General features: G+C 40.2%; 2 protein-coding genes across 4 annotated transcripts in view; both read left to right on the top strand.

Annotated features, from left to right (window-relative positions):
• The window catches only part of LOC133660216 (protein SOGA3-like), a 13,087-nt gene extending 11,744 nt beyond the window's left edge, over window positions 1-1,343 (top strand). The window contains exon 11 of the mRNA XM_062063503.1: window positions 1,197-1,343. Within this exon, the coding sequence (XP_061919487.1) occupies window positions 1,197-1,307 (111 nt within the window). The 3' untranslated portion in view covers window positions 1,308-1,343. The remainder of the gene's footprint in view (window positions 1-1,196) is intronic.
• Window positions 1,305-27,386, top strand: LOC133660215 (uncharacterized protein KIAA0408-like). 3 transcript variants are annotated; one of them, XM_062063500.1, is made up of 8 exons: window positions 13,840-14,958; window positions 15,098-15,265; window positions 19,203-19,472; window positions 20,794-21,309; window positions 21,679-21,758; window positions 22,875-24,657; window positions 26,243-26,278; window positions 26,354-26,500. In XM_062063500.1, the coding sequence occupies exons 1-7, from the start codon at window positions 14,551-14,553 to the stop codon at window positions 26,270-26,272; spliced, it is 3,255 nt and encodes a 1,084-aa protein (XP_061919484.1). In that variant the 5' UTR covers window positions 13,840-14,550; the 3' UTR covers window positions 26,273-26,278; window positions 26,354-26,500. The 3 variants fall into 3 exon arrangements, with proteins under 3 accessions (XP_061919485.1, XP_061919484.1, XP_061919483.1); XM_062063501.1 differs by lacking the exons at window positions 13,840-14,958; window positions 26,243-26,278 and adding an exon at window positions 1,305-1,507 and having other exon boundaries at window positions 26,354-27,385; XM_062063499.1 differs by lacking the exon at window positions 26,243-26,278 and having other exon boundaries at window positions 26,354-27,386.
• Window positions 27,387-27,782: the final 396 nt, after the last annotated feature.

Raw genomic sequence — 27,782 nt, forward strand, 5'->3', positions numbered from 1 at the left:
ATTAAAAATTCTCAACAACAATTTAAAGATAGAACAAAACAATGTTATATAAGAAAAATATATACAGTATGGTAATACTGTACTTATTAATAACAGATAACAGATTTGTTTTAAATGTATGTTCACATCCTTTTTTAAAGAATATATACATCATAGCAAATCATGTGATGACGTCATATCAACCACACCCCTAACCACGCCCCCACCGCCATAGGTATTTTGCCAATTTAGCGGAAACCCTGACATTAACAAAGTAAAAATGTCTTACATTACGATCATGCTTTGACAGAGATGTTTTGTCATGTTATTCTGTGATATTAGCACCTAATGAAATGCTAGTACATCAGTTTAGGAATATGGGGGCGGGTGGATTTTTCTGGCTGGCTGAAATATTGTGTAAATTATTTCATGACATGTTCTAGTCGAGTCCTCAATTACAGAATGTTTAGCAGGCTCAATATTACATTTCATTAATTAATAGAGAAGGTTAAAACATTTTTCATGCAGCAATATGAAGCCATCCCCCCTGAATATTATCTGTCGAGGGTACACTTGTTAATGATTAAAAATTAGACCTATTTGGGATTAATCGCAATTAATTTGGAGTTAACTATGAACAATGAGATTAATCGCGATTAAATATTGTAATCATTTGACAGCCCTAGTACGTATACATTTTAGTGTGAAGCCCACCTCACACAAGTAGCACTTTATTTAATTTATCTACAGCAGCCCTTTTCAATTATTTGTTTGTCATGAATGCCTAAGGGACATAATTGTTTTTTCTTTTTATTTCTGTTACAAACTTCTTAATCTCTTTGCCTTCAGTAGCTCTGTGCACATGTGTTCCTACACACTTACTACTTCAACTGGGTGTAACAGGGAGCCTGTTGATTAGATTAAGTGCTGAGGCCACCAAGCTACAGGCTTGTATATCGTTCTAACAGGAGTACTAGAGCGTAGACACAAATAATAAAAATCTCTCCTGCTGCTCCCGACCCACTAATTGGGAAACATTGACCTATAGCGTAAATTAAATGGAGTCAAAATAGTTTATTTAAAAAAATGTCATTGAAACAGGAAACCTAGAGGTGGCCTATGACTTTAGCACAGTGTTGTTCATAATTTTTGTTGTCTGTCTTATGCTAACTACTTGTCAATTTGCTCCTCCTACCCATTTTATTTCACTCATCAAGATGTTTCAGCCCATTATTTTGCTGATCCTCATTCTTGTTCTGTTCTCCTCACTCTCCTATGCCACCATTTTTAAACTTGTGTTTCTTTTCACCCTTTTCTTTGTTCTGTAGGGCTCAAAATGTATACGTTGTGCATCTTTTTCCCCCCCCATTTATTCAGTCATTTTATTATTATGTTGAACATATTACACAAGGTCACTCAAGGTACAAAACATGATCATTTATCAAGTACGACACAGTCCCCTCATCAATTCAGATGCTTTCACTTTACGCTGGAGTACAACTACCTTCGGGAGAAAGTAAAACGTCAGGTGAGTATTTTCTGAATTTTCATTAACTTTTAAACATAAGATAACAACTTAGACAAATTATGCAGGCCTGTGATCTGATGTGCCACAGTAAATTATTCTATCTCACCTGAATTGTCCAAAAATGATTATCTATCTATTTACTACAGATGTATTTTTCTTATTAATCTATGCCAACGGTGTATAGTTACAGAGCGAATAATTAAATGTTCTCCCACTAGATGGCAGGATGTACATATACTGTATGCCGTGATGTTTTTCATTTTTTAATGTAGTGTATGAGCCATGGTGCAGTACAGGTTGGGAAAACCGCTCAAGGCTATTTGGAAATTTACTGTTGAGTCTGATTGGAACATGCGGTTACGGATGCTAGCTGGTGTGTGGCTATGAAGTAGTATGTGTTTTAAACCACACTCCCTGATGCCTTAAGAGTCGCACTGGAGAACAAGCTGACACCATGGGGCTTCTGGCATGTTGCTAGTGTCAATCTGTGAATCCTGGTTCGTTGGACTGTTGACTCTCCACATTTTGGGAACATATTTATACAGACGAGAACATACAGATGTAATAGTGCAGAATGAGACAAAGTGTGTCCATGTTATGACATCGGGGCTAAATTGGGGTTCGAAGCAGAATATTTACATTTTACAAACCCAGCTCTAACGCTACAGGCCACAAGGGTGAGTGTAAATATTCGAGAAATTTGCCATCATATACTTGACAGTGACGAGACAGAAAGAGGCTAGGGAACAAGTTTGAGGTAAAATGTCCTATTAATTGCCCTATGAAATGGAATGGAACTTTATTGTCATTGCACTTAAAAAGTACAACGCAATTTGGTGTCAGTAGAACCCGTCCAAGAAAAGATATACAGTAAAGGGGTGGACAGAACAGAAAGACTGATGGGCTACTACCTGTAGAAAAGTAAAAAAGTGGGGGGAGTAGGAGGAGGACAAAAGAGAAACTCCCAAAGTAAGCTCCTATGTGGGGGGCGCTCAGTTTGAGACCAGAAAAAAAACATCCCACATCACCACATACTACGAAACCCAAAACTCGAGACTTGCAACGGGGAAGAGGGTGAGGGCATCCAGTCCGAAGCTGCAGCCGCCAGGGGCGCTGCTTTGTTGTCCAGGGTGAAGGGGCGAAGGCTTGACATGTGGAGGGTGGGGTACGTGGTGTGTGGCATGTATTTTCTGTGGATGCACGTGTGTGTACCTAAACCTGAAGAATCGCATAACAACAAAAGTCAACAAACAACAGTTGTATGTCCATGAAAGATGAGGAAGAAATTTAGAGCTTCTTCTTTGCGCTGTCCTCTGGGTGAGTCTCATAGCAATGACCTTGGCAAGCAGTTCCAGCGAGAAACATAATCCAAATTAGAATGTTTGTTTAAACGATTCATTTTTTTGGTTCTCAATTTGATCATAACTTTGCCTTGTAAAGCAGACAGCTTGTCCAGGGTTTTATCCAGTTTGCGATTTAGTTCAGAAACCACCAAAGTCTGAGTGCCCACAGCTCTGCCCATCTTTCATTCATTTGTGGCAGCTTTGGGGTACCTTGAATGGCTGACAGCATCTTCCGAATATGTGGCTACACCAAGGCAACGCTTACTCTAATCAGCAGATGTCCTGTTATCATGATTCTGAATAGGTAAATGTCTTCAACGTCCTTGACTGAAAGAATTGACAGGCACACGACCCTTCACTTCTCCCAATAGTCAAACGTTACGTCAGGACAGGCAGGTTCCCCCTAACCCAAGCTTTTCGTCGAGAAGATCTTGTCAATTTCGTTGAGAGGTCACTTGATCAATTCCATTATTTATATTTTGTAGAGCAGTGCAAAATCCTCATTATCCTTCATTTAATATTGATATTTTCCATCCATCCATTACATGTGCTAATTCACGTAAAACAGGGACCCCCACGTATAGCACAGCATGTGATCTGCGTAAAGTGAGGGCCGGCCTTGCATGACATGATGTCAGCTTTAAAAAGGTACCTGAGTTGTACTTGTGGATGCAGGAGTCAGAAGTGAGAACAGGCTTGGGTGGAGCTGTTTTCCCATCTACAGGTAGCCAATTGTGGAGAGAAAAGGAGATAATTTAGACCTTCAACATCTGAGTTGTTTAAGTTCTGACATTTATAGTCACAGGAGGCAAATACACAACTAAATCAATGTTTGACTACTCGGTTAAAAACAAGAAATTATAGAACAAAAGTGTCTTCAGTCCTCCAGACACACTACTGCACTTTACTGCATATTTAATCATGTTGAAATATTAAAACTCACTTTTCCAACTTCACACTGCCAAGAATATGTGAGAAAATGTGGAGACGTGGAGCAAGAATGAGACATTTGATCTTTAGAATTCACTCTATACTACTCGACACTCATTGGTTTTGTTTCTTATTTAGGCAAAAACTATACAATCAATTGTACACATACACATTGAAAACATAATTTTCTTAAAGAAAATGGAAAAATAATGTGTTAGTTGCTCAGAAAGGGACAGAGAGGGGGAGGGACGGAGAGAGAGAAAGAGAGATTTTTTTTTACTTAATGACACGATTCCAGCTGTGGGAAGTCCCTCTCCAGTTATTTATGACAGAAATACAACATTCAATACTGTACTTCTCTGCTTGACTTTAGTAGTCTCCTTGAAATACATGAAATAATCAAGACTGCATTGGACTTAGAGGTAAGGGTCTATTTGGACACATTTCTGATCTTGGAAACATGGCACGTAAAAGCAAAGGAACAAATTACAGATTATTGTCACGTGTTTGTGTACCATATGTTTTTTATAAATTTTGTCACTTATAGCCTTAGCCGATTGTGCCAAAATAATAAGTAATACTTTGATTGCTTAAGGCAGGCGTGTCTAACTCATTTTAATGGTGGGCACAGTTAAGTGTGTGAGTGTGTGTGTGTGTGTGTGTGTGTGTGTGTGTGTGTGTGTGTGTGTGTGTGTGTGTGTGTGTGTGTGTGTGTGTGTGTGTGTGTGTGTGTGTGTGTGTGTGTGTGTGTGTGTGTGTGTGTGTGTATACAGTACTCAACATTTTCGGTGTAAATGTGGCAATGTGCAATTTAGAACAGCATTCAAAATTGTCATTTTCGGTCCTGTTAAAATGTACCAGAGTCCAATTGCTCTGCTAGTACAGTTTGTTTGATCAAGTGTAAACATGGCCGAGGAACAAAAAGATGATATCATCTAAATGGGGAACACAAGTCTTGTGCTGAAAGATATAAAAATCCCACCAGTCTGCATCCCAGTGAGAGCAGACATAGTACTTTTATTGTTTTATTATGTTCGTATTTCTTGTTTAGCACTTAGCACTACTGCTACATGATTAGTATTTCACGATAGAATGGAATGATCTTTATTGTCATTGCACAAGTACAACAACATTTTGCTTTCAGCACAAATCCGTACAAGATTAGACAAGCATTGTACAGGATTACAGAACAGGACTGCTGATGGGTCACCACTCACTAGACGCTGGGGGGGAGGATGAGTAAAATAAAGTTGATCTCAGACTGGGCTACTATTGAGGGGGCCCAGTGAGAAAAAAACTTGATAGAAAAGCATGTATACATATCACAACATACAACTAGAGACTTGCAACGAGGGCTAAGGGGGCGGGCATCCGGCCCGAATCTACCAGCCACTAGGGCGCTGCTTCGTGTACCACCATATCACGTGGGGTGAGGCAAAGGCCTGGGGTGTGTGTGTGTGTGTGTGTGTGTGTGTGTGTGTGTGTGTGTGTGTGTGTGTGTGTGTGTGTGTGTGTGTGTGTGTGTGTGTGTGTGTGTGTGTGAGTGTGTGTGCATATGCCGATTGTTCAAGGTGTAGTGTTGTTGTGTCTATAGGCCTGCAGTCTCTCTCTGTAGGCGTTAAGAGCAAATTCCAACTCCCAAGTGTTATTGGAGGAGGGAGGGATGTCACAGCGGCTATCACTGTGATGTCCTTTAGGGATGTTTTCAGAACACCATTTGAGGGGGTCGAATCGTAGATAAGGATTGTTGTTTTCCAAGCAAGCAGACATTTCAATGGCTTGTCTCACAAGTTGATAATTTTTTGCATTTTAATAAGCCTTTCAGTTTGGAAATTTCCTCAGCCTGTGTTCCCACAGCCCGACCCATGCCTTCCAAAGCGACAGTCAGCCTTTGGGCTTCTTGAACGGCTGCCATTGTCTTTCAAATTTGATGATACGCCTAAACAATGCCCAGCCCAATCAGCAGATGCCCTGCGATCACAGTTCCAAATAGATAGATGTCTTCAACGTCCTTGACGGAATGCACTGAGAGGCACGTGATTCTCCATCTCTCCCACGAGTCTCTCACATACCCTGCAGTGATCATTTAATCAGGGCAGCCGGGCTCGCCCGAACCTCTTTTCCTCGTCGAGAAGATTTTGTCAATTGAGTCGAGAGTCCAGGATATCAATTACATGTTTAGATGTTTCGATTTGAGAGGACAGCGCAAAAAGAGGCTCTTAAAAGTATAGACCAGACAAGACATAGAGACAAGCGGGCAGAAACAGAGAGGGAGAGTATGCGACTGCCCTCACCAAGTGCCAAGAGAGAAAAATATATATATAGCCCGATCTGCTTGCCAGCCGGTGTCTTATAAATAAATTATAAATGGGTTATACTTGTATAGCGCTTTTCTACCTTCAAGGTACTCAAAGCGCTTGGACAGTATTTCCACATTTACCCATTCACACACACATTCACGCAAAGGGTGAAGTGTCTTGCCCAAGGACACAACGGACGTGACTAAGAAGGTAGAAGGTGGGAATTGAACCCCAGTAACCAGCAACACTCCGATTGCTGGCACAGCCTCTCTACCAACTTCGCCACGCCGTCCCTATCCTTATCTCATCCTCCTTATATTCAGTTTAAAAAATATAAGGTTCTGTATCATAATTTCTCCCAAAGTGACTCTCATGAAGCCTACCATGATTAGTAATATTTGTTATATTTGAAGGAAATAGCTAACGTTGTGATATGCTCTATGAAATCAATGTGCCACCATAATGATTAAAATGACAAAAATACGTAAATATGACATGTTCTCATGAACGTGCCTGTGACTACATTTCATATATACTTACAGCATGTACTGTATATAAAACATTGATGGAGGTTTTTGAATATGTTTTTAGAGCTTTTTATAGGTGGAATAGATCGAATCCCCTTTACCTGCATTGTTTCTACATACAAAAAAGGGGTGGTGGCGCTCATTACCATACTTGCCAACCTTGAGACCTCCGAATTCGGGAAAGGGGGGGGGGGGGGGTTGACGGTGGGAGGGGTAGGGGGTGGGTGGGGTTTGGTGGTAGCGGGGGTATATATTGTAGCGTCCCGGAAGAGTTAGGGCTGCAAGGGATTCTGGGACTTTGTTCTGTTGTATTTATGTTGTGTTACAGTGCGGATGTTCTCCCGAAATGTGTTTGTCATTCTTGTTTGGTGTGGGTTCACAGTGTGGCGCATATTTGTAACAGTGTTAAAGTTGTTTATACGGCTACCCTCAGTGTGACCCGTATGGCTGTTGATCAAGTATGCCTTGCATTACCTTGTATGTGTGTGTGTGTGTGTGTAAAAGCCGCATATATTATCTGATTGGACTGGCACGCGTTTTGTATGGAGGAAAAGCGGACACTAAAGGCAGTGCCTTAAAGGCACGCCCCCAATATTATTGTCCGGGTGGAAATCGGGAGAAATTGAGGAGAAATGTTGCCCGGGAGATTTTCGGGAGGGGCAAAACAAATGATAAAATCCAAAAACTATCACCCATTTCAATTAGACAAACTGGTCCATTCTGGTTGTGTGTGTAATGTGTACATTTCCAACTATTTACAGTGCAGTGACGCAACTTCAATAAACTATGCTATTAATAACCTATTTTATTTATATCCTATTATATTTAAATTATTATGTACATACTGTCGTTATTGTGGTACTCATTGGGCTAAATTTGGGACCTGGGGTACCAAATTCCGTGCCATCCCATGTGTGTCATGATATGACAATAAAGTTCCTAGAAAACATTACGCAACTATATTTATTGCTAAAATGTGTGAAAGTAAAAAAACAGTATTCCAGTCAGTTTATTAAATTATTATTTAAAACCATGGTAACTACCGTACGGACACAGTCTCGTTTTATTGTTTGGTACAAAAAATATTGCTTAAACTAGAACAAGGATATAATAAATGAACAAGGGATTGATTTAAAAACAAAATGGAGTATTATCGCCTCAATTTCAACCACTTTTACTCTTTTGTCATTGCACACAAACATATTGCACATGCACAGGTCGCCAATGACTCCCACCGAGTAGTTGATTTTTTTTAAGTTGATTTTTTTTTTTTTAACTAGGCACTTAAATTTGTATTTGCACCCTAACAAAAAGTAGATATTTAAATTGCCAGTATTGTAAAATTGATGTATTAGATGTAACTAAAGTAGTATAAAAAGGTCAATTTATTTGCCATTTAGGGCTACTGAACACATCGTACGGGTTTCTGTAAGGATCCGTACGAAATAAATACAGTATTCTTAAATAATATTTTTTTTGTATGTACTCTTTTATATGACATTGTTATTGAAATTTAGATTACAAAAGCATTTTAATGACAACATCTTAAAGACATAACGAAAGTGACAGCAGACTTGTCCGGTAGGTTGAGAGTTCAAACCCCGGCCGAGTCATACCAAAGACTATACAAATGGGACCCATTACCTCCCTGCTTGGCACTCAGCATCAAGGGTTGGAATTGGGGGTTAAATCACCAAAAATGATTCCCGGGCGCGGCACAGCTGCTGCTCACTGCTCCCCTCACCTCCCAGGGGGTGATCAAGGGGATGGGTCAAATGCAGAGGACAAATTTCACCACACTTAGTGTGTGTGTGACAATCATTGGTACTTTAACTTAACTTGTTTCTGCGACACATGGACCCGATGTCCAAGGGTGTAATGAACAAAGTTGGAAACATAAGTGAAGTGTGACCATTTTTTCAGTTATAAATAACTTTTTGAGGTTTTCAATAATACTAATATACTGTGAGTGTTTACTACATTGCTTTGTCCCAAGAAGGTCCGTCGTTGAACCTGCTCTGCTGTCACTTTCGTTGTGTCCGTTGCATATTTTGTGGTTTAAAGGGGAACTGCACTTTTTTTGGAATTTTGCCTATTGTTCACAGTCATTATGAGAGACAAGAAGACAAATGTTTTTTTTTACCCGCTTCCTAACATATAAAAATCCGCTCGTTCTAGGTGGCGAGCAATGCAGCTAATAGGAGCAATCAATTCTACCTCTAAATCACTTTAACAATGCATTAAAAAACTATCAACAATACTTCATTTACGTTCTGCAACCTGTATAATAACCAAACTATAGCGACATTGTTATTGTAAGAGCGAACACTGACTAACTCTTTTTCTAGCGTACTAGCACATCACCATGATACGGTATTAGCCGTAAAAGCCAACTACGGCAAGAGATAAGCTAGCTTCTATGACAACACGAAACACGTTTGAGTTTGTAATGCACAACACAATGCGATATAACACCAATTTGAACTAATTGAAAAACATGAACAATCAGATGACAGTATCTGTAAAGTACTAGCCCACATTTCATGTTTTGTTTGTACACAGCCAACCAGACAGTGTATGTACTGTAGTTGTACTAACACGCATGGCGTGCTGCGTGTATCATGATCGATATTAAAGTGACTCAGTCAATGGACAGTTGTTAGTCTGGTTCAGCTGGCCGGGGACGTTTCTTGTTGATTTTGGGTAAGCAATCCATTTATGTCAAAATAGCTTGGCTCAAAGTTCCATATTTATAGCGTCAAAATCGCTTTCATCTCACTCTCCCTTTGTGCTCGCTTTTATAAGCAGCAGCATATTCAGCTTCAAAAGCATAAGGTTGTGTATCCTCATTTGTCCAAAAATAGTTGTCTTTATTGTCTGTTACCAAGTCTGCCATGATTAGAAAACACACTCCTGTTTGAGTCCCGAATTAGGAACACACAGCTGATGCCAGAAGTCAGACATGCATTGCTATTGAAACAGAAATCAATGCGCGGAAGAAATCAGTCCCGGAAATTATCAAAATGATCAAAATACGGTAAATATTGAACATATTACATGTTGTTATGAAGGTGTCTGTTACTACATTATATGTAGACTTGCACTGTGTATATAAAACATTGCTGTAGGGTTTTGAAGTTGTTCTATCGGTTTTGAAGGCATCTTTCAAGCGTTTCTTATCATCTAAAAAAAAAAAAAAAAAAAAAACGTGTGTTCTTGTCTCTCATAATGATTGTGGACGATAAACAAATTTCCCAAAAAAGTGCAGTTCCCCTTTAAAGTTAAGTTGTGGCTTTACATTATTGCGTTTTGTCGTTTTTATTTGTCGTGGCCTTTAAAATCGTGCTGTAGCTGAAAGTTTTTGTGTTGTAATAAATGATATTGTCTAGTGGCGTTTGCATTTGGTATGATCTTTCTCGACCGTCCGCCATTTTTGTTTTGATGACGCCACAGACAAGCACACAGACTTAATGTTGACAACCTTCTCATTAAAAGTGCTAAACTACATAGAAAGTATTTTATAAAGTCTCTTCTTTTTTGTAGTATAGAAAAAAAATCTATATATTGCCTTTCAAATCGATGCTTGATCGATGCCTATCTTCCGGAAGGCCAACTTGTCGAGCGCAGATGGATATACTTTAAGTTTAGGAATGTATATCGACATATAGATCAATCGTTACAACCCTACAAAACAACAATTAAAATATTTAAATATGACAGCAGAGACATTGACTCCATAAAAGTGAGTGTAGGAAGTGACGTAGTTAGAGGTGCATGCACGGTCCGATCGTGACTTCCGGTACCGATAGTGTAGTATGATCTGTCCAAGTGTCTGTCCAAGCCTTCTTAGATTGCTTAGATTGCTCTACACCCTGTCAGCCATGTTGTAGTTTTTAAGCGCTTCCATTGTCGCTGCCCGTTTGGTACCGAAAGACCTGCTTGGTCTACGCATTGGCGAAGACTATGTCACTTCTTTTTAACAATTTATTGCGACGTAGCTTCTACAACGTCACGTGCTGTGATATTTGAATGTTTTATTGTTTTGTATAAAAATGATAGCTTAAACTAGAAAAAGGATATAATAAATGAACATGGCGTAGATTTAAAAACTAAATGGAGTATTATCGCCACAATTTCAACCACTTTTACACTTCTGTCATTGCACACGAACATATTGCACATGCACGGGTCGCCAATGACTCCCACCGAGTAGTTTCTTTTTTAAATGTTGATTTTTTTAAACTAGGCACTTAACTTAAATCTATATCTGCAGCCTAACAAAAAGTAGACATTTAAATTGCCTGTATAATATAACATATGAAGTATTTTATAGAGTCTCTTCTTTTTTGTAGTATATAAAAAAAATCTATATATTGCCTTTCAAATAGATTTTTGATCGATGCCTATCTTCCGGAAGGCCAACTTGTCGAGCGCAGATCGATATACTTTAAATTTAGGAATATAAATCGCTTAATCCAGTGTTTTTCAACCACTGTGCCGCGGCACACTAGGGATACAGTCTGGTGTGCCGTGGGAGATTATCTAATTTCACCTATTTGGGTTAAAAATATTTTTTGTCAACCAGTAATTATAGTCTGCAAATGATATGTTGTTGAGTGTCGGTGCTGTCTAGAGCTCGGCATAGTAACCGTGTAATACTCTTCCATATCAGTAGTATTTGTAGATGTCGGAAACAGCGGGAGGCAGCGTGCAGGTAAAAAGGTGTCTAATGCTTAAACCAAAAATAAACAAAAGGTGAGTGCCCCTAAGAAAAGGCATTGGAGCTTAGGGAAGGCTATGTAAAACGAAACTAAGACTGAACTGGCTACAAAGTAAAAAATACAGAATGCTGGATGACAGCAAAGACTTACTGTGGAGCAAAGACAGCGTCCACAATGTACATCCGAACATGACATGACAATCAACAATGTCCCCACAAAGAAGGATAAAAACAACTGAAATATTATTGATTGCTAAAACAAATTAGATGCGGGAAATATCGCTCAAAGGAAACTGCTACAGGAAAATACCAAAAAAAGAGAAAAAGCCACCAAAATAGGAGCGCAAGACAAGAACTAAAACACTACACACAGGAAAACAGCAAAAAACTCAAAATAAGTCACGTCGTGATATGACAGGCCTTGACAGTACACCTACTCTGAGACAATAGCTATAGTGATGCATGGTTGGTTTTGGTTTAAAGTCATATCCAACAACGACTTTTTACTGTCAACTGAGTTCGTTTTTTAATGATTTCTGCTGGTGGTGTGCCTCCGGATTTTTTCAATGCAAAAAAATGTGCCTTGGCTCAAAAAAGGTTGAAAAACACTGGCTTAATCGATATATAGATAAATCGTTACATCCCCACAAAACAACAATTAAAACATTGAAATATCACAGCAGACATTGATTCCCTAAAAGTGAGTGTAGGAAGTGACGTATTCAGGTCCATGCGCGGTCCGATCGTGTGTTCTGGTTTGTCATTCGTTATATTTACAGCAGAGACAAATGACTCCGTAAATATGAATGTAGGAAGTGAAGTATTTAGGTGTATGCGCGGTCCGATCGTGACTTCGCCTACCTCCTTCGTCTCTTTCTATGCCACATCAATGTGGAATACGCTCCCAACAGGTATAAAAGAAAGGGCATCTCTATCCTCCTTCAAAACCGCAATAAAAGTTCACCTCCAGGCAGCTACAACCCTAAACTAATACCCTCCCCGGATTGCTAATAATCAAATGTAAACAATCAAATGCAGATACTTTTTCTTATGCCTTCTGATCTCTCTCTCTCTCTCTCTCTCTCTCTCTCTCTCTCTCTCTCTCTCTCTCTCTCTCTCTCTCTCACTCTCTCTCTCTCTCTCTCTCTCTCTTTCTCTCTCTCTCTCTCTCTCTCTCTCTCTCTCTCTCTCTCTCTATGTCCACTACTTGCTGTCCATATCCTACCCCCCCTCCACACCCCTGATTGTAAATAATGTAAATAATTCAATGTGATTATCTTGTGTGATGACTGTATTATGATGATAGTATATATCAGGGGTGGGCAATTAATTTTTACCGGGGGCCGCATGAGCTACCCGAGCACTGCTGGAGGACCACATCGACAATATTTCAATTAAATTTTGCTCAATATTATTTTTGATATATACCGTAAGATAAATAATAATAATAATAATAATAATAATAGTAATACTTCAACATAGTGTGTGTAACAGCATTCCATGACTAATATATATAAATTAACATTAATAATAAATGACAGTAAAATAAGCACACGTATGACTGAGGAGTCATAGTGTAACTTTGTGTGGTGTTTGAGTTGTCCGACTTTTTGTGTGGCCTTAAACGCACCAGTGGTTTAGTGCTATGCGTGTTGGTGACAGATGACAAGTTGGTTTTGGCCTGGTTTGTACGGCAGAAAATGACTAGTTTTTCGAGATAGAATTGTTTTACTCATGTTTTTGGTGTGGTTATGTCCGAATATAAACAGTTTTGTTCAATAAAGTGATCGATATAATTCCTGTCCTCGAAGCATCTCGTTAGACGTTACAATAATTGAACGGTGTTCAATTGAACGGTGTTGTAAATGGTGTTGACGAACACCATTAGGGCCGCTTGTTGTCACTGTCACTCAAAGTTGCATTGCAAAATTACATAGAATAAATATGTTTATTTTGTTTATAATTCAGATGGGATTTGATTTGGTGCGCGGCATATATACTTGCTGCGCGCAGCGGACGCTTGAGCAGTGCGCAATTGCGCAGGCACGCACCTTAGGTGAGGGGACATTGCTTTGCAGTTCATGTGTTTTTGAAAACACGCCATTCCTCATCAACTTTTCTCTTTTTGGCGTCTCGGGTGTAAACCGTGCATCACTTGTCGCTGCATGTGCACCTTCACTCGCAGGTTACACACAGACACACGCCCATAAATAATACTTTTCAAAATAAAAGCAGCACAGTTGTATTGCGCGCAGGACATAGATGTTTTTTCAACTTTATTTTGTAATTGCAGTTCACATTCACTCACAATCACGCATACGTCCACACGGAAGTAATACAAATAACGATTTTCAAAACAAAAGCAGCACCGTTGTATTGCACACTCGACATAGATACTTTTTTAAATTTATTTTGTAATTTATAATTGGTCTCACGCGGGCCGGACAGGGACGCACAAAGGGCCGGATGCGGCCCGCGGGCCGCAGAATGCCCAGGTCTGGTATATATGATAGTATATATCTGTATCATGAATCAATTTAAGTGGACCCCGACTTAAACAAGTTGAAAAACTTATTCGGGTGTTACCATTTAGTGGTCAATTGTACGGAATATGTACTTCACTGTGCAACCTACTAATAAAAGTCTCAATCAATCAATCAAAAAACCCTCTTCTGCTCGGTGGCGTGACGCAAAATACGGCACAAATGTTGACCAATCACGCGTGGCCTTAGAAAAACCGTCTCGTTAACTTCAAAGAACCACCTCCTACCGTCCACTTCAAAGACTTTTCACTCTAATGTCATTCATGAGTGACACGTTACTACTTTTGTTCTGCTATCTGGCGTTTGGAAAGTAATGTCATAGTTACGCTGGTAAAAATACTCTCGCATACTTACAGGAGTGGACTCCGTGATATTTTTGGCACCTTCTCCTGTTCGAGTGGTGTAGTGGTTACTGGGCGTCTGTCATCGCACGTCCGTTCAGAGTGACATTGCTTGCAAAGTGGAGAGAAAATCGCACGTTTTTAGCCGGAAGTGGTAACAGGATTAATCTTGATTATTTTATGATGGAATATCGCATGAGAGCTGATGCTTGGCCCTCGGGATTGGACAATTTGGACCATTTTTTATATTGCTGCGTTCAAGGACTTAGATTCGTTGTAAATATGAGTTGGTTAGTTTCGCTTGGTAAGCTGATTGAATATAGTCTGTTTTATTGAGCAATGTGGAACGCGCTTCTTAACGGAACGGGGCTGCACGCTGGGGGCGGTGCAGGTGGGGGCAACGTCCCGGTTCAAGGATGGGAGTTTGTGCCTGGCACCCGAATGGAGAAGACAGAACGAGGCAGAGGCAAGCGGCACAGCCCGCAGAGGAGGGTCTCCTCTCCGCCCACCGTCTTCAGCCACATCTATGAGCCGCATTGCAGCGCCTCGTCTGGGGGAGGTGAGGGTGCTACGGGGATAACGCTGGAAGTCCTCAAGGGACAAATGTCTTCTGGCCCCGATGCTCCGCAGCAACAACATACAAAGCTAAAAAAGAAACTTGAGGATCTAAAAAAGAAGCATGTGCAGGACAAAGCGGAATGGATTCGGGAGAAGGAGTTGCTGCTGAGAGAAGTGGCTGACATACAAGTAACTACAATATAATGGCATTTTAAATGAGCATCAGCTATACTCAGCATTGCAGCTTTTTTAGTGTGTGCTAGATTCCTCCGTGGGACGGTGAATGGAGTCCCATTTGTATATCTAATGCACTTTTTGTTGTGTGCAGGGTGGGGAGAACCGTCGAATTTTGCTGGACTTAAAGACCGTTTTGGATGAAGTGCAGGTGGAGGTGAAGCGGGAGGAAGAGAAGAGGAGTGAGCTCCAGTTGCAGTACACCAGAGACAGATGTGGCTGGGAGGTGGAGAGGGCTGAGCTCAAGTGCAGGATTGCACAGGTAAAACTAAACTTTTTTTTGTTTTACCTTCTGCGTGCATGTAGAATCATTCAACAAACCAAAAGTTACTTTAAACAGTTTTGGTATTCTATTCTGATATGTATTGCTTATTGTCTTGACTGGTTTTGGTGAAAGTTAGACAAGCCAATTGTAGAGGTTAATTTGTGTCTTTATAACGAAGGCTTTTTTTGGACACTGAATTTATGTAAACACGTTTTTGCGTTTGAATTACATCACATTATTCTAAATAGAAATTCAGTGTAAAACAATCAGTGTAAAAAACGTATGTGTATAGAAATCGTGTGGAAAAATAATCAAGGTATAAAAATTTTGTGTGAAAAAAATCAGCGCAGAAAAATTCAGTGTAAAAAAAATCAGTACAGAAATAAATGTTGCTTCAAAACTCAAGACACACTTCCGGTAATTTAAGACAAAAGCATCACGTTTGCTGGTTCTGAAACAGGATTGATTGCTTTAGTCTTAATTTACTGGAAGTGAGTCTTTGAGTTTTGAAGCAATAAATATTTTTGCATTGAATTTTTATACACTTTTTTTTACTCTGAAATTTTACACAGTATATATTAGAACGCTGTATTTTAACAAACTGAATTTTTAAACTCACACATTTTGCTCACAAATTTGTATTCAATGAAATAGTCAGTGGGCAGCACAGTGGTACAGGGTTTAGTGTGTTTGCCTCACAATATGAAGGTCCTGGGTTCGATCCTAGGATCGGGATCTTTCTGTGTTTGTGGAGTTTGCATTTTCTCCCCGTGACTGCGTGGGTTCCCTTCGGGTAGTCCGGCTTCCTCCCACCTCCAAAGACATGCACCTGGGGATAGGTTGATTGGCAACACTACATTGTCCCTACTGTGTGAACGTGAGTGTGAATGTTGTCTGTCTATCTGTGTTGGCCCTGCGATGAGGTGGCGACTTGTCCAGGGTGTACCCCGCCTACCGCCCGAATGCAGCTGAGATAGGTTCCAGCACCCCCCGCGACTTCGAAAGGGACAAGGGGTGGGAAATGGATGGATGCATGGAAATAGCCAGCATAATTGGATGTACAAAAATTTAGTTAGCAAAATTCAAACACAAAAAAATCAATGACATAAATTCAGTGATAAAGACATAAAATTAACCGCCATGCCAATTAGCCACCCACATGACAAAGTGATATATCACCTCGGACCCTGTCCAACTGTTACCCTCAATTTAAGAAATAAGATTTGCATTCCGTGGAGACAAACCCTGTTATCCCAGCCCAGCCCATACACACACATCCGACTTACTTAAAACATCAAGTTGATAAATCATCGACATTTATTACTGTCAGCCACTGTTAACATGACATGGCTCAAGAATACTGGAGAGTAAAGTTTGCATGCCACTGCGATAGTATCTGCGATATTGCTTGTATCACTTAGCAGACTATATAGTTGCTCTCAAGCTGTGTGATTTTATGGGTGTTAAAAGATATGATGATCACTGAGAGATCTGATTGGTCATGCAATTGTCACTCCTTTGAAGGTATTGGAGCAGTGGTTTAAAGTGATGATGCCGTACCATATATTGTTCTGCTATTAACATGAGACACGGCCAAAGAGGTTGCACTATATTAGCAGCCTACTTAACTCATGACTGCCATTTTTAATAGATAAGGCACGTGGTTGCTCTGTCTCTTTATCATATTGATCGTTCAGACAGACCAAAGTAAATATGACTTAGAGCAAAGTTATGCTGGTTGGGGTTTGCGCCACTGTCTGAATGGTACATCCTGCCACACTAGTGCCTGTTTACAATGTTTAAAGCATGCACGCTACCTAAAAGTCCTCATTAGGATCAGACTGCAGCAGCATGTAGGTGAGGATAACTTACAATGTTCTATGTTGCTGCGAGTTTGATCAGCTCTAGCAGAGTGACGCCAAATGAAATAATACGGGGACGGCGTGGCGAAGTTGGTAGAGTGGCTGTGCCAGCAATCGGAGGGTTGCTGGTTACTGGTGGTTCAATCCCCACCTTCTACCATCCTAGTCACGTCCGTTGTGTCCTTGGGCAAGACACTTCACCCTTGCTCCTGATGGGTGCTGGTTAGCGCCTTGCATGGCAGCTCTCTCCATCAGTGTGTGAATGTGTGTGTGAATGGGTGAATGTGGAAATACTGTCAAAGCGCTTTGAGTACCTTGAAGGTAGAAAAGCGCTATACAAGTATAACCCATTTATCATTTATTATCATTTAATATTGACTTGTATTATTTTGCAATATGAGATTTTGCGAGCCTGCCATATTGTAGCGTCTCATTGTTTTAATGATTGAAAAACAAACTAAAGCAATCTGCGTGTTGGCAAATTGCTATCATATTCAACGTTTGGCTTATAAATCAGCGCATTCTTTGCACTTTTAGCCAAAATGAGCTATACATTTAAACAATCCTCTGAGCATTGTTTTCATGCTGTGTGCTCTTTCACCACCAAATGTTGAACAAGCATCCAACAGGAGGTCCTCGGCCAGATATTTCCGGGCAGATTTGTCTGTGTGCTGCTGATTTATTAAAGCTGCCAGCAGCGTGGAGACATCTCACTGTGTCTCAGCAGCCAGATCCCCCTCCCGTCTTTACCGAGTCTCCCCACCACCCCTAAGAATGTGACATTAGTGTCCACTATAAATAGTGGGTCACCGTGGTGACACAGTTACCGTTATATATTCTGTGCCGTACAGTGACAGGCAGGGTGGTCACAGATTGCAGTTTCAGACTAAACCTAAGTTGCTTGTGCATTCATGACTTTGTTTTCTTTCAACTGGCTGAAATTTGGCAGACCCGTGTTCCTGTTTGCATGTACAGCTTCTTCAGGATTTCCTTTCAGGGGAAAGTTTTCTTCTGCTGTTACTTGGCTGCTCATCGACCTTAGACATTCAACATACTTGTTTTTGCACTTTTACCATTTGTTTACATTTTGACGTTTAAATAAACCCTGGTGTGGATGGCACCCGTCATCTGCAAATCAAGACAACTTTAAGAAAAGCCTCGGGCCAGACAGAAAATGGGGTGACTTGTTTTTGTAGACTATAATTTCCTAACCCCAGGCCACAGGCAAAAATAGCACCACAACTCAGGCTTGTAAGAGGGTTTCGAGACTTCGCACTGAAATAACACTTAGACTCACTTGCATGCATTCTCTCCCTCTTCCCATTCTACACACACGAAGATGTACACAAGCATTGTCACGGTACTATTCCAGTTATAGGACAACATCCTTTGCACATACAGTCTTAACCACAGAGCACATTCACATATTTTACTATTTGAAACAAGGATTGCATTTCCAATATCATCATCTTATCTGATGAACAAAGCTTTGGACTTGGATGCAGTCTAACTGTCTGCTGCCTTAGAGACATAATCTCAATACTTAACCAAGGCTCATTAGTGTCATAATGTTTTTGGCCTTTACAAATCAAATTAATGAGGGACAACATCATTTTGTGTAGTCCATTGACTCATAACATTCTTTAGTCACAATCCAATTTTGGAAGAAACAACTACATTGCTGTCTTACACAGAAATGTTCTGCTATGTGATTGTACAAGTAGAAGCAAGATCATTGCTGTGTGACTCAGATCATGAGTTTCTGTCAGGCTCTAAACTGTATCCTGTGTTGGTGAAATACCACAGACAAGAGGTCTGTTCTCTGAACCGCTAACCCTATGTGTGAGTTCTCACAGGATATTTTCATCTTTCAATCTTCCCTCCTCTGGACCCACTAACATTCATCCCTCCACCTTCCTTTCCTGCCGCTCCTTCATTCTCTTCATTCCTTTGCTTTTTTTAACAATCCCCCGCTCACATCTGGCTCTCATGCTTCTTTTTACTGTAATCCACCCCAAACCATCTACCACTGTGTCTTTCTTTCTACATCTGCTTTCTTTGCTTGTCTTCAGCTGGAAGCCAAAGAAGATTGCAGGTCGACAAGTGGAAGTGTCAAGTTAGCACCAGGTCCTCACTCATCAACATCGACGCTCAGTCAGGAAAAAGAGGAGCAGCGGAGGCTCCTGGCAGACACGCGCTCAACTACCATGGAGCTGCGCTGTCGTCTGGAGCACAACGAGAAAGACTGGTTGAAGGAGAAAGCCGACTTACTGGGGAGGTTTGATGTGGAAAGACAGGAATGGGAAAGCCAACTAAAGGATATGCAACAGAAAATAGAAGAGGTATGTTTAATATTTGCTAAGAATTAATTCTGTCTCTCATTTGAGGGTCACATGAAAGACTGAACAATTTTTTAAGTAAAAGAAGAAGATAGTTTGGATACAAATTACTAATCATTTTTGTTTAAAATACATGGCATCCTCTATACCTCGTTTTTTCTTCACATTCTGTAGACTGGTGATACTGCCAAAACAATATTTCCGATCAGTGCAGCTGCAAAGTGTGAGGAGAGGATGTAGTGGAAGGAAAGGAGCAACCGTTGTTTTGCTCATTACCTAGGATGAGTGTGTTTGTGACTAGTGTCAACAGGGAATGTGGCATGTTAGAAAATGTGAGGGACTGAACCTAATGTGGGTGATTTAATTTGTAGTCTGTGAGGTTATTTATTTATTTATTTCCATCTGTGTGGCAAAATGGTTACATGTTTTTGCTGTTTGTTTGATGGTTTGGATCAACAATGTAAAACTTGAATTGTTTCAAGAAGAGAATTAATGAAAAGGAAGTGGGAGAAATGTATTATTTATTGTACTTTTTTGTTAAATTTTGAATTCCTAAAGGCAAATTCTCAGAAATTCTTCTGCATAGTCCATTTTTGTTGCACGCAGGCTTTTAAGAGATGCCAGAGTGATAGGGCACGCAAACGATCACTGCAACCCTAAGTTGTCTTCAGCAGTGCACTTAAACAGTAACCACGAGGAAGAAGAGCATTTCTTCAACCAATAGTTGCATTTTTACTGCCGAACTCAGATCATGACTGCCCGGTTCCAAAGTTCAAGTCCTTATGGATGAGCTCCTGACGCCCCAATTAGATAATAACATAGCCGAAGAGAGACTTGAGCTCAAGATAATTTAATATGCCCAGAGAATAAAATGTAATACTTAAATTATATAATTTTGTTTGGGGGAACTGCCCAGGACTGAAACAATTTGATATGATAATAACACGTGGCTATCATTTGTCCTCCCAAGACCGAAAAATAAGATAGGAAAACAGCCAAAAAAAAGACAGGAAAACAGCCCGAAAACAAAGCAGGGCTAATGTTTGTGCCATGTAGACACTGATTGATGGGCGTGGTTTAACAACGTTTGCATTACCGTAAATACTGCAGTTGCTATTTTGGTATTCTGTGGTTGGAGGCCAACGCTATCCTACTTTATCATTTTTTTCCTTGATCTAATTTGCTCACATTTATTTGTTCAAATATCATAATTACTGACTTTGTGTATTCATTTAGCATTTGTCTGAGTGTATTGTATATCAAAGTATATTGTATCTACTATAATGGCAAGTATTTACATTGTTTTTCTTCTTCCTATTTGTAGTTGTACTGTGAGGTGAGGGCCAAGAGAGAGGAGACCGAATTGGCTGGTGGCAGGCGGGGTGAGGAAGAAGAGCATCACCTCAGTGTAAATTCCCTCAGCACTGGTTCTAGTGTGCTGAGTGACATTTCACAGCCGCACAGCAGCTGCAGTCAGTCAGAGCCCTTACCTGGCTTTAGCCACTACAACATTATCAGTGGAGGGGAGAGTGCCATTTATTCCACCACCTGTTGTCAAGTAGACCGCCTATGTGAACTGAATGCAAGTGGTCAATTTGCACGGAATGAAGATGCAGTTCCTGAATTGAAATCTAGAGACTCTCTTCTTAATAGGAAAGAAGCTGTAGACACCTCAGAGCTTGAAGCTATTGTCCTTAAATCACCTGAATGTGGAAGGGCACCGAAAAATGTCTCCATAGGGAATGCAAATAATGTAGATCATAGCCTTCAAGCAAGTTCTGTGTTGGCAGAGATGTGTTACACCAGTGAGAAGAAGAAGAGCACCACTGCTTTAAATGCTGTAAGTTGTTTTTTTCTTAGCTCAACATGATGTCATTTATATATATAGTGCTGGGACACAAAGCTGGTCAACAACATTACCGGAAAGTAGAAGAACATATGGAGTTGGTCTCATTTTTGCAGCTAGCATGATTTAATGGATTTGTTTTTTTGCACACAAATAAAGTCATACTGATATAGAAAATTACCTTATCCAAACAGTTCCCACATATTTGGAAGCAAACAATTTGAATGGGAGTTATGGTTTATCTCAATACATTTTGCCCATATGTTTAGATTTTTTTTTAATATTTATGGAAAAATATCTACATTAATCTTATGGTAATTAATATTAAGACATCTGTCCATCTCCTTTGTCTGTTTGTTACAGGCTCTGAAAGAGATAGCACGAGTTAGTGAAGAGCTCTGCAGCTACCAGGATAAGATCAAAAAGAACAGTGTGGAAAAAAGGTAAATACATCTTTGTAGCTACAGTAAACCTACCGTAGTATGCCAGCTCTGAACTATTAAAAGGGGAACTGCACTTTTTTGGGGAATTTTGCCAACATTTAAAATCCCTATTTGAGACACAAAGACATATTCTTTATCGCAAAAACAAAACGCTAGCAAAAAGTGGCTAACCATGCAGAAAGTGGAATTCATGTGTTAGGCCAATAAGCCAAAAACCGGCAACAGTACTCTATTTACATGCTGTGACCTGCATACTAACCAAGTACTAGTGACATTGTTATTATAAGAGCTAATGCCAAGGAACTATTTTTAGTAACATAGCGCCTAGATCACAGAGACAACTACTGCTGCAAGTGACATACTGAGCTGCTGCATCGCCTCGGAGTTAGTAAAGGTTTGTGCTAGATTATAAACCATGCGTCTCACTTGTATAGCAGAATGTTCTGGGCATAAGCTGAGAAGTTGGTCAACTTTGAAATTCAATTTAGACTTGTGGACCTCGCTAGGAAGATGTGACAAGATGCTCGTTTGTTGCCACTTTTTTTTTTTTACCAGAAAGGTGAGAATTATGACAAAATCATAATCCAAACAGGCAACACAATTCTTGTGCTGAAAGATATAAACAGCACATGTTCGTATTTTGTAATTTTTGTTCAGCACTTAGCAATGCTATTACATGATGCTTAGTGTTTCCCTAGAGCTCGATCGGCTTATCACTCAGCTTCTAAAACTTGTAGCTCATCCTTCTTATATTCAGGTTAAAAAATAGACTGTTCTGGATCTTCATTAGTCCCAAAGTAATTGGTTTTGGCTTTCATGAAGTCTGTCATGATTAGTCGTAGTTGTTGAATGAAATAGCAAACGTTGCGATGCCCTCTGTGAAATCATTGTTTCGGTAAGGCTCAAAATGACTAAACTACGGTAAATATTACTTGGTATTATTAATGTGCCCGTTACTACATTACATACAGTACTTGCAGCATGGATTTAAAATGTTCATGGTGGTTTTAATTTTTTTTTAGAGAGCTTTATCGACGAAATCAGAAAGAAAAAGTTAAAAATTAAAACATGTTAGAACACTAGTAATATGAACTGCATTGTTTGAATTTGTTTCAGAAATCAATCAGAACTCCTGTGCCTCTCAGAAGAGAAGAACATTCCATTGGCCATGGATAAAACGGGATTTAACTCAAATCAGACACCATCTGACCTCAGCCAAATTTACTATCAACTTAAGGAATTGGAGAAGGAAAACTGGATCACCTTGTCGCCAGATCACACCTGGCGGGCCCAGAGAGGGTCACACAATTCCTGGGGAAAGAATTCCACTGACAGCTGCAGAGATGTACAGACAAGCCTGGGAGCACTCTTTGATATGGATACAGTACCCCCTCCTCTGCCTACCCGCAGCTTCTCCCGGAATCTGAGCTCTCCCTCCCAACGAGATATAGAACTCCACATCCCTGAATCCCCCATGACAACAATGACAAAGTGCCACAGCCCATGTGCTGTCGTAGACAAAAAGTATAGCCCATGTGCTGTCGTAGACAAAACGGGTAGCAGCCCATCTATTGTTAGGAAGTTTGAGGCAATGCTGCAAGAAAATGAAGGAAAAGTTTTCAAAGATGGTGTGGTCGCATCATGGTCCGTTCCTACAAATTCCAACTGTAACAGTGGCTGCTCCCACAACCGTTGGTCTTGTGATGCAAGCAAGTGTACTAGCAGTAAGTTGTCCACATCTGGGACTGTCCAGAAAAGCTTCTCTGAGGCCAACATATTGACTTCAACAAAAGACTGCTCACATTACACCTTTGGTGTTGGAAATGTACAGAACCGTCAGCTACAAATGGCCCCAATTGTTAAAGAATTACCTGTAGATCTGCTTTTGTCCTCACTGGAAACGACCAGCCCCAAACTACAAGGCTCCAGGAGAAACATTACGCTGGAACAAAAAACAGCAGAGTTCAACAGGACTTTGTTTCAAGCAGTGATGGGTCGTGGGGTAGAGCACCAAGACTGTGTTCCAGAAGCAAATACACACTCTTGTCAACCAGCCATGTTAGTAGACTCTGTGTCCAATGAGGTTTTATTTCCCAGGTGTCAACCTGATGAAATCCCTGACATCATGGATGTGAATACTGAAGTTGAATTACGCATTTCCACCCCGGATCAAATCAAATGTAGCCCTGAAGTTCAAGAGGTCAGAAAGATTCATGGCAACATTTCTGTCGCTGTACCTGAACAATTAAATGTTGCAGTCAGGGAGACAAACACAACAACCACTCACAGTCCTGAGCAACTTTCTGAGATTAAGAAAAAGGTTTGCACGGTGAGCAGTCCTACCAGGAGAACGCAATACAGGGCAACCACACACACTCCCCTTTTTAAGCCTCTATTGTCTGCAAAAATTAATTCAGAACATAATGGAGAGGACATCACCTTCAAGAAGGACTATTTCTCAGGAGTGAAGCCTCAGCCGGCTGAGATCGAAAGATCACTCCAGCAGCCCTCTGCACAGAGCAAAGAGAGACTCCTGACACAAAACTCAAAACTTGGTTTTGTTTCTCCCTCCCAGTCAGATGGCTGCAAACCTGGGCCTCGAATATTGAATGACCATCCCTGGAAACCCCTTACTCTCGCTGCGTACCCGCGCCCTGAGGGTTCACGTTCCAACTATGGTGCAGTAGAGATCATTTTGAAACACTATGAGAGTGCATCTCGGGCTCAACAGCACCAAAGCCAACACATTGAGACAGCTTCAAGTCCTAACTCCTGCCTCCAGAAAGACACCATCGAGTTGAACAAGTGCAATATGCACCCTCCTGTGAAGCAGTCGTCACTCACAAAGTCAGACGCCAGACTCAACAGCCCGGTGGCACAAATAAAGCTTTCAGTGCAGGTGAGTCAAGACAAATGCAAACATATTTTCAAATTATACATTTTAACACTAGAAGTCCCAGCATTTTTCTGTCTACCTAGAAGACCCAGAGAGGGGTCATTTGGCCCGACGCTTTTCCAGAATACACTAATCACTCATTTTGTTATGGTAATGAGGCTGTTAGGGGCAGTTTGTCTAGGTAGACAGAAAAATTATACATGTGGGAAATGCCGAAAGGAGCAATGGCAGTGCCAGGATTGTGAGTGACTGCTCAAATGTATGTCAGTCACGTTTACATGGACATGGTTTTTCATTCTTTGTAAATATGCTTTTTTCTTTGTAAATTTTTTTTTTTAAACTATTTTTGGCACACAAAAATAACAATTGCTTCTGCAACAACCCTCCACACCAAAACTGGGAAAACAGTTGCTTTTTCATTCTTTGTAAATATGTTTTGTTTTGTATTTTTTTTAACAATAAATGTCAGAGTGTTGATCCCTTCATTCTGTTGATCCTTGCAAAAACACACACAACCTACCTCAGAACTAAAGCTTGAGCTGTAAGGTCCCCTCCCCCACACAGGCTCAAGTGGCCCCCTGCCGTGTGCCACTAACAGCCACATTTTCATAACAAAAGGAGTGTCCACAGGGGGGACTAGGGGTCAAATGACCCTCTTGTGTGTTTTCTAGGTAAAAATGTCAATTGACCCTTCTCTGGGACTTCGCGTGTTAAAGCTTGGTATAAAACAGTCAACATTTTGTTTGATGGAAATATTTCAAGATCAATTATAATGTCATCCAATCTAACAAACCTGTATGATTAACTAAGTCTCTCTAATGGGAATCTTGTTTATTCCATAAGTGCAAAAAGAACAGAAGCAGGTTGAAGCCTTCATTATAATCCCTTGCTTAAATAAAGGCTGTTTATAAGTGGAACACATTTAGCAAACACACTTAACTTGGCACAAAGCTATCACTTATGCCTTTTCCTTTAAGAACATTATAACTTTATTGAGTGTTTTTGTTGTGCCCGTGTGGTTATGGCCTTTGTTATAGATGCATGCAGACATTGAAGAAGGGATAGAAATCTTACAACAACCCACGATTCGATTCTCATTCCTTGGGTGACAATTAGATTCAGAATTGACTTTTTATTCAACACGATTCTTGATTCAAACCGATTCTCGTAATATAGTATTTTGTGTAAGAATTATAGTAAAACATTTTCAAAATAACTTACAGGTTACAAAAGCTTTTCTTGGCTGCTGACGTATACGTGCAGCAAGCAAATGCTGAGAGCCCATAAAACATCGTAAAAATTTATTCTTCAAAAAATGTGTATCGATTCTTAAAAATGATTAATCATAGAATCGGTTTGTATTAGGAATCACGATGCGGATGACTATTTTTTGAACACCCCCTAGTGGTTACTGGCTACAGTATGTACTGTCCACTGAAAATGACAATGGGGAAAATATGAAATATTTGTGTTGCTTTTCAGTTGCATTTGTCTGCAACATAGAAGACATGTGTTTGTCATGTTGTTTTCACAGGACAAGGCTGAAAGTATTAATGCTGTTCGAAATGTGACTTGTTGTTTTCTCCAGGGCCAAGACAACTACAGATGGAAAACATGACTTCATGTAAAGTATTTTGTGTCTGGATTTGACTGTTGATAGGATGGTGTTGTCATCCTTAATGTTAATATGTCTTCACAGGAGAAAGAAGAGTCCTGCTTCCCCTTCAACCAGAATGCTTTCACAAAGCCTGCACGTCCAGCCAATCGACGCCTGCCCTCCCGCTGGGCCAGCCTGTCCCCAACTTCCTTCTCTACTGCCTTCATGTCTCCCTGGATCACACCTGTTGTACCTCCATCTATGCCCTCTCATAAATGCACTCCCTCCTTCCCTTACTCACATGCCTTTCACATGGAGAATGTCATTATTTGATCTCCAACAAGATTCCTTCCATGAATGAACCCTGAACACTTTTATCTTCACCACTGTTGTACACCATAAAACCAAACCTTCTCTCTCACAAACTTTGAAGTGCTTTAGTTGTGAGTTTTCCCAACTCACCTTAGAATGTATGTGGCATTCACTGGAGCCAAGCTGACTAAATTAGAAAAGGTTCCAAAACAGCTTCAATTGTGCAACGGCGTGCTCACACTGACCTGCCATGCATTGTTCATGCCTCAGAAGGCAGTGAACATGTAATTTACTACGCTCAGGTCTGTATTCTAGCCTTGACTACAGAAGCTTGCAGATCTACTAACCTTTCACTATATGTATCTCCATACCGCATTAACACCAAAAGATGATTTAAGTTTGTAATCAAAAGGAACTGTATAGCGGTTTGTATTTTCTTGAAAACAATGCTTTTGCTGCTTTAGCATCAGATTGTCAAATTTCTGCCTTGAAAATAACTGAATACATGTACTGTACCTCTGCTGTGACTTTTTGCTTTAAATGTATCACTGACTTCTTCCACTGGTTATACTTGTTTGATATTGACAAATAAAATGCGAGTTCACTTTTATAACTTTGTATCAATGGCTGGTTGTGTTTTGTCAAAGATATTATTTGTCAAAGCATCTTGCAAACTTTTTTCTGTATTGAACTTTTTTTTCTTGGAGTGTTTACTCACTGACATTATTTTTTCCTACGTGTACAGAAACATTGTCACATATTCGGACACAACTTAGTAGAACAGCCTATTGGGTCAAAGTATTGAGCCCAATTATCATAAAAAGTGATGCTTTTGCTGATCATTTTGTGAAATAAACATGGACTAAGAAGTTAAATCCTGATTAGTGCTCTTCTATTTATGAATTTTCTTTTCACATGGAAGACCTGAGTGCCTACTGTACATTTGTCACATAATTTGCAGCCTTTTTAGCTTACATTCAATATTTGTGAAGGAGCTTGTTCACTGTATGACAAATGTATTTCACTTACATTCCTACTGTAAATCTTAACAATCGTGTACCTGAATATGGAAACATAGGCCAAGAACCGTTAATTTGGAAACAGTGAATTAAAAATAAGTGATTCTATTAAGAGGAATCTGAATCAATAGCTCTAGAGCAGGGGTCTCAAACATGCGGCCCGCGGGCCAATTGCGGCCCGCAAGACGTTATTGTGCGGC

This window comes from Entelurus aequoreus, linkage group LG11 (assembly GCF_033978785.1).
Source record: "Entelurus aequoreus isolate RoL-2023_Sb linkage group LG11, RoL_Eaeq_v1.1, whole genome shotgun sequence".
In the NCBI taxonomy this organism is placed as follows: Eukaryota; Metazoa; Chordata; class Actinopteri; order Syngnathiformes; family Syngnathidae; genus Entelurus; species Entelurus aequoreus.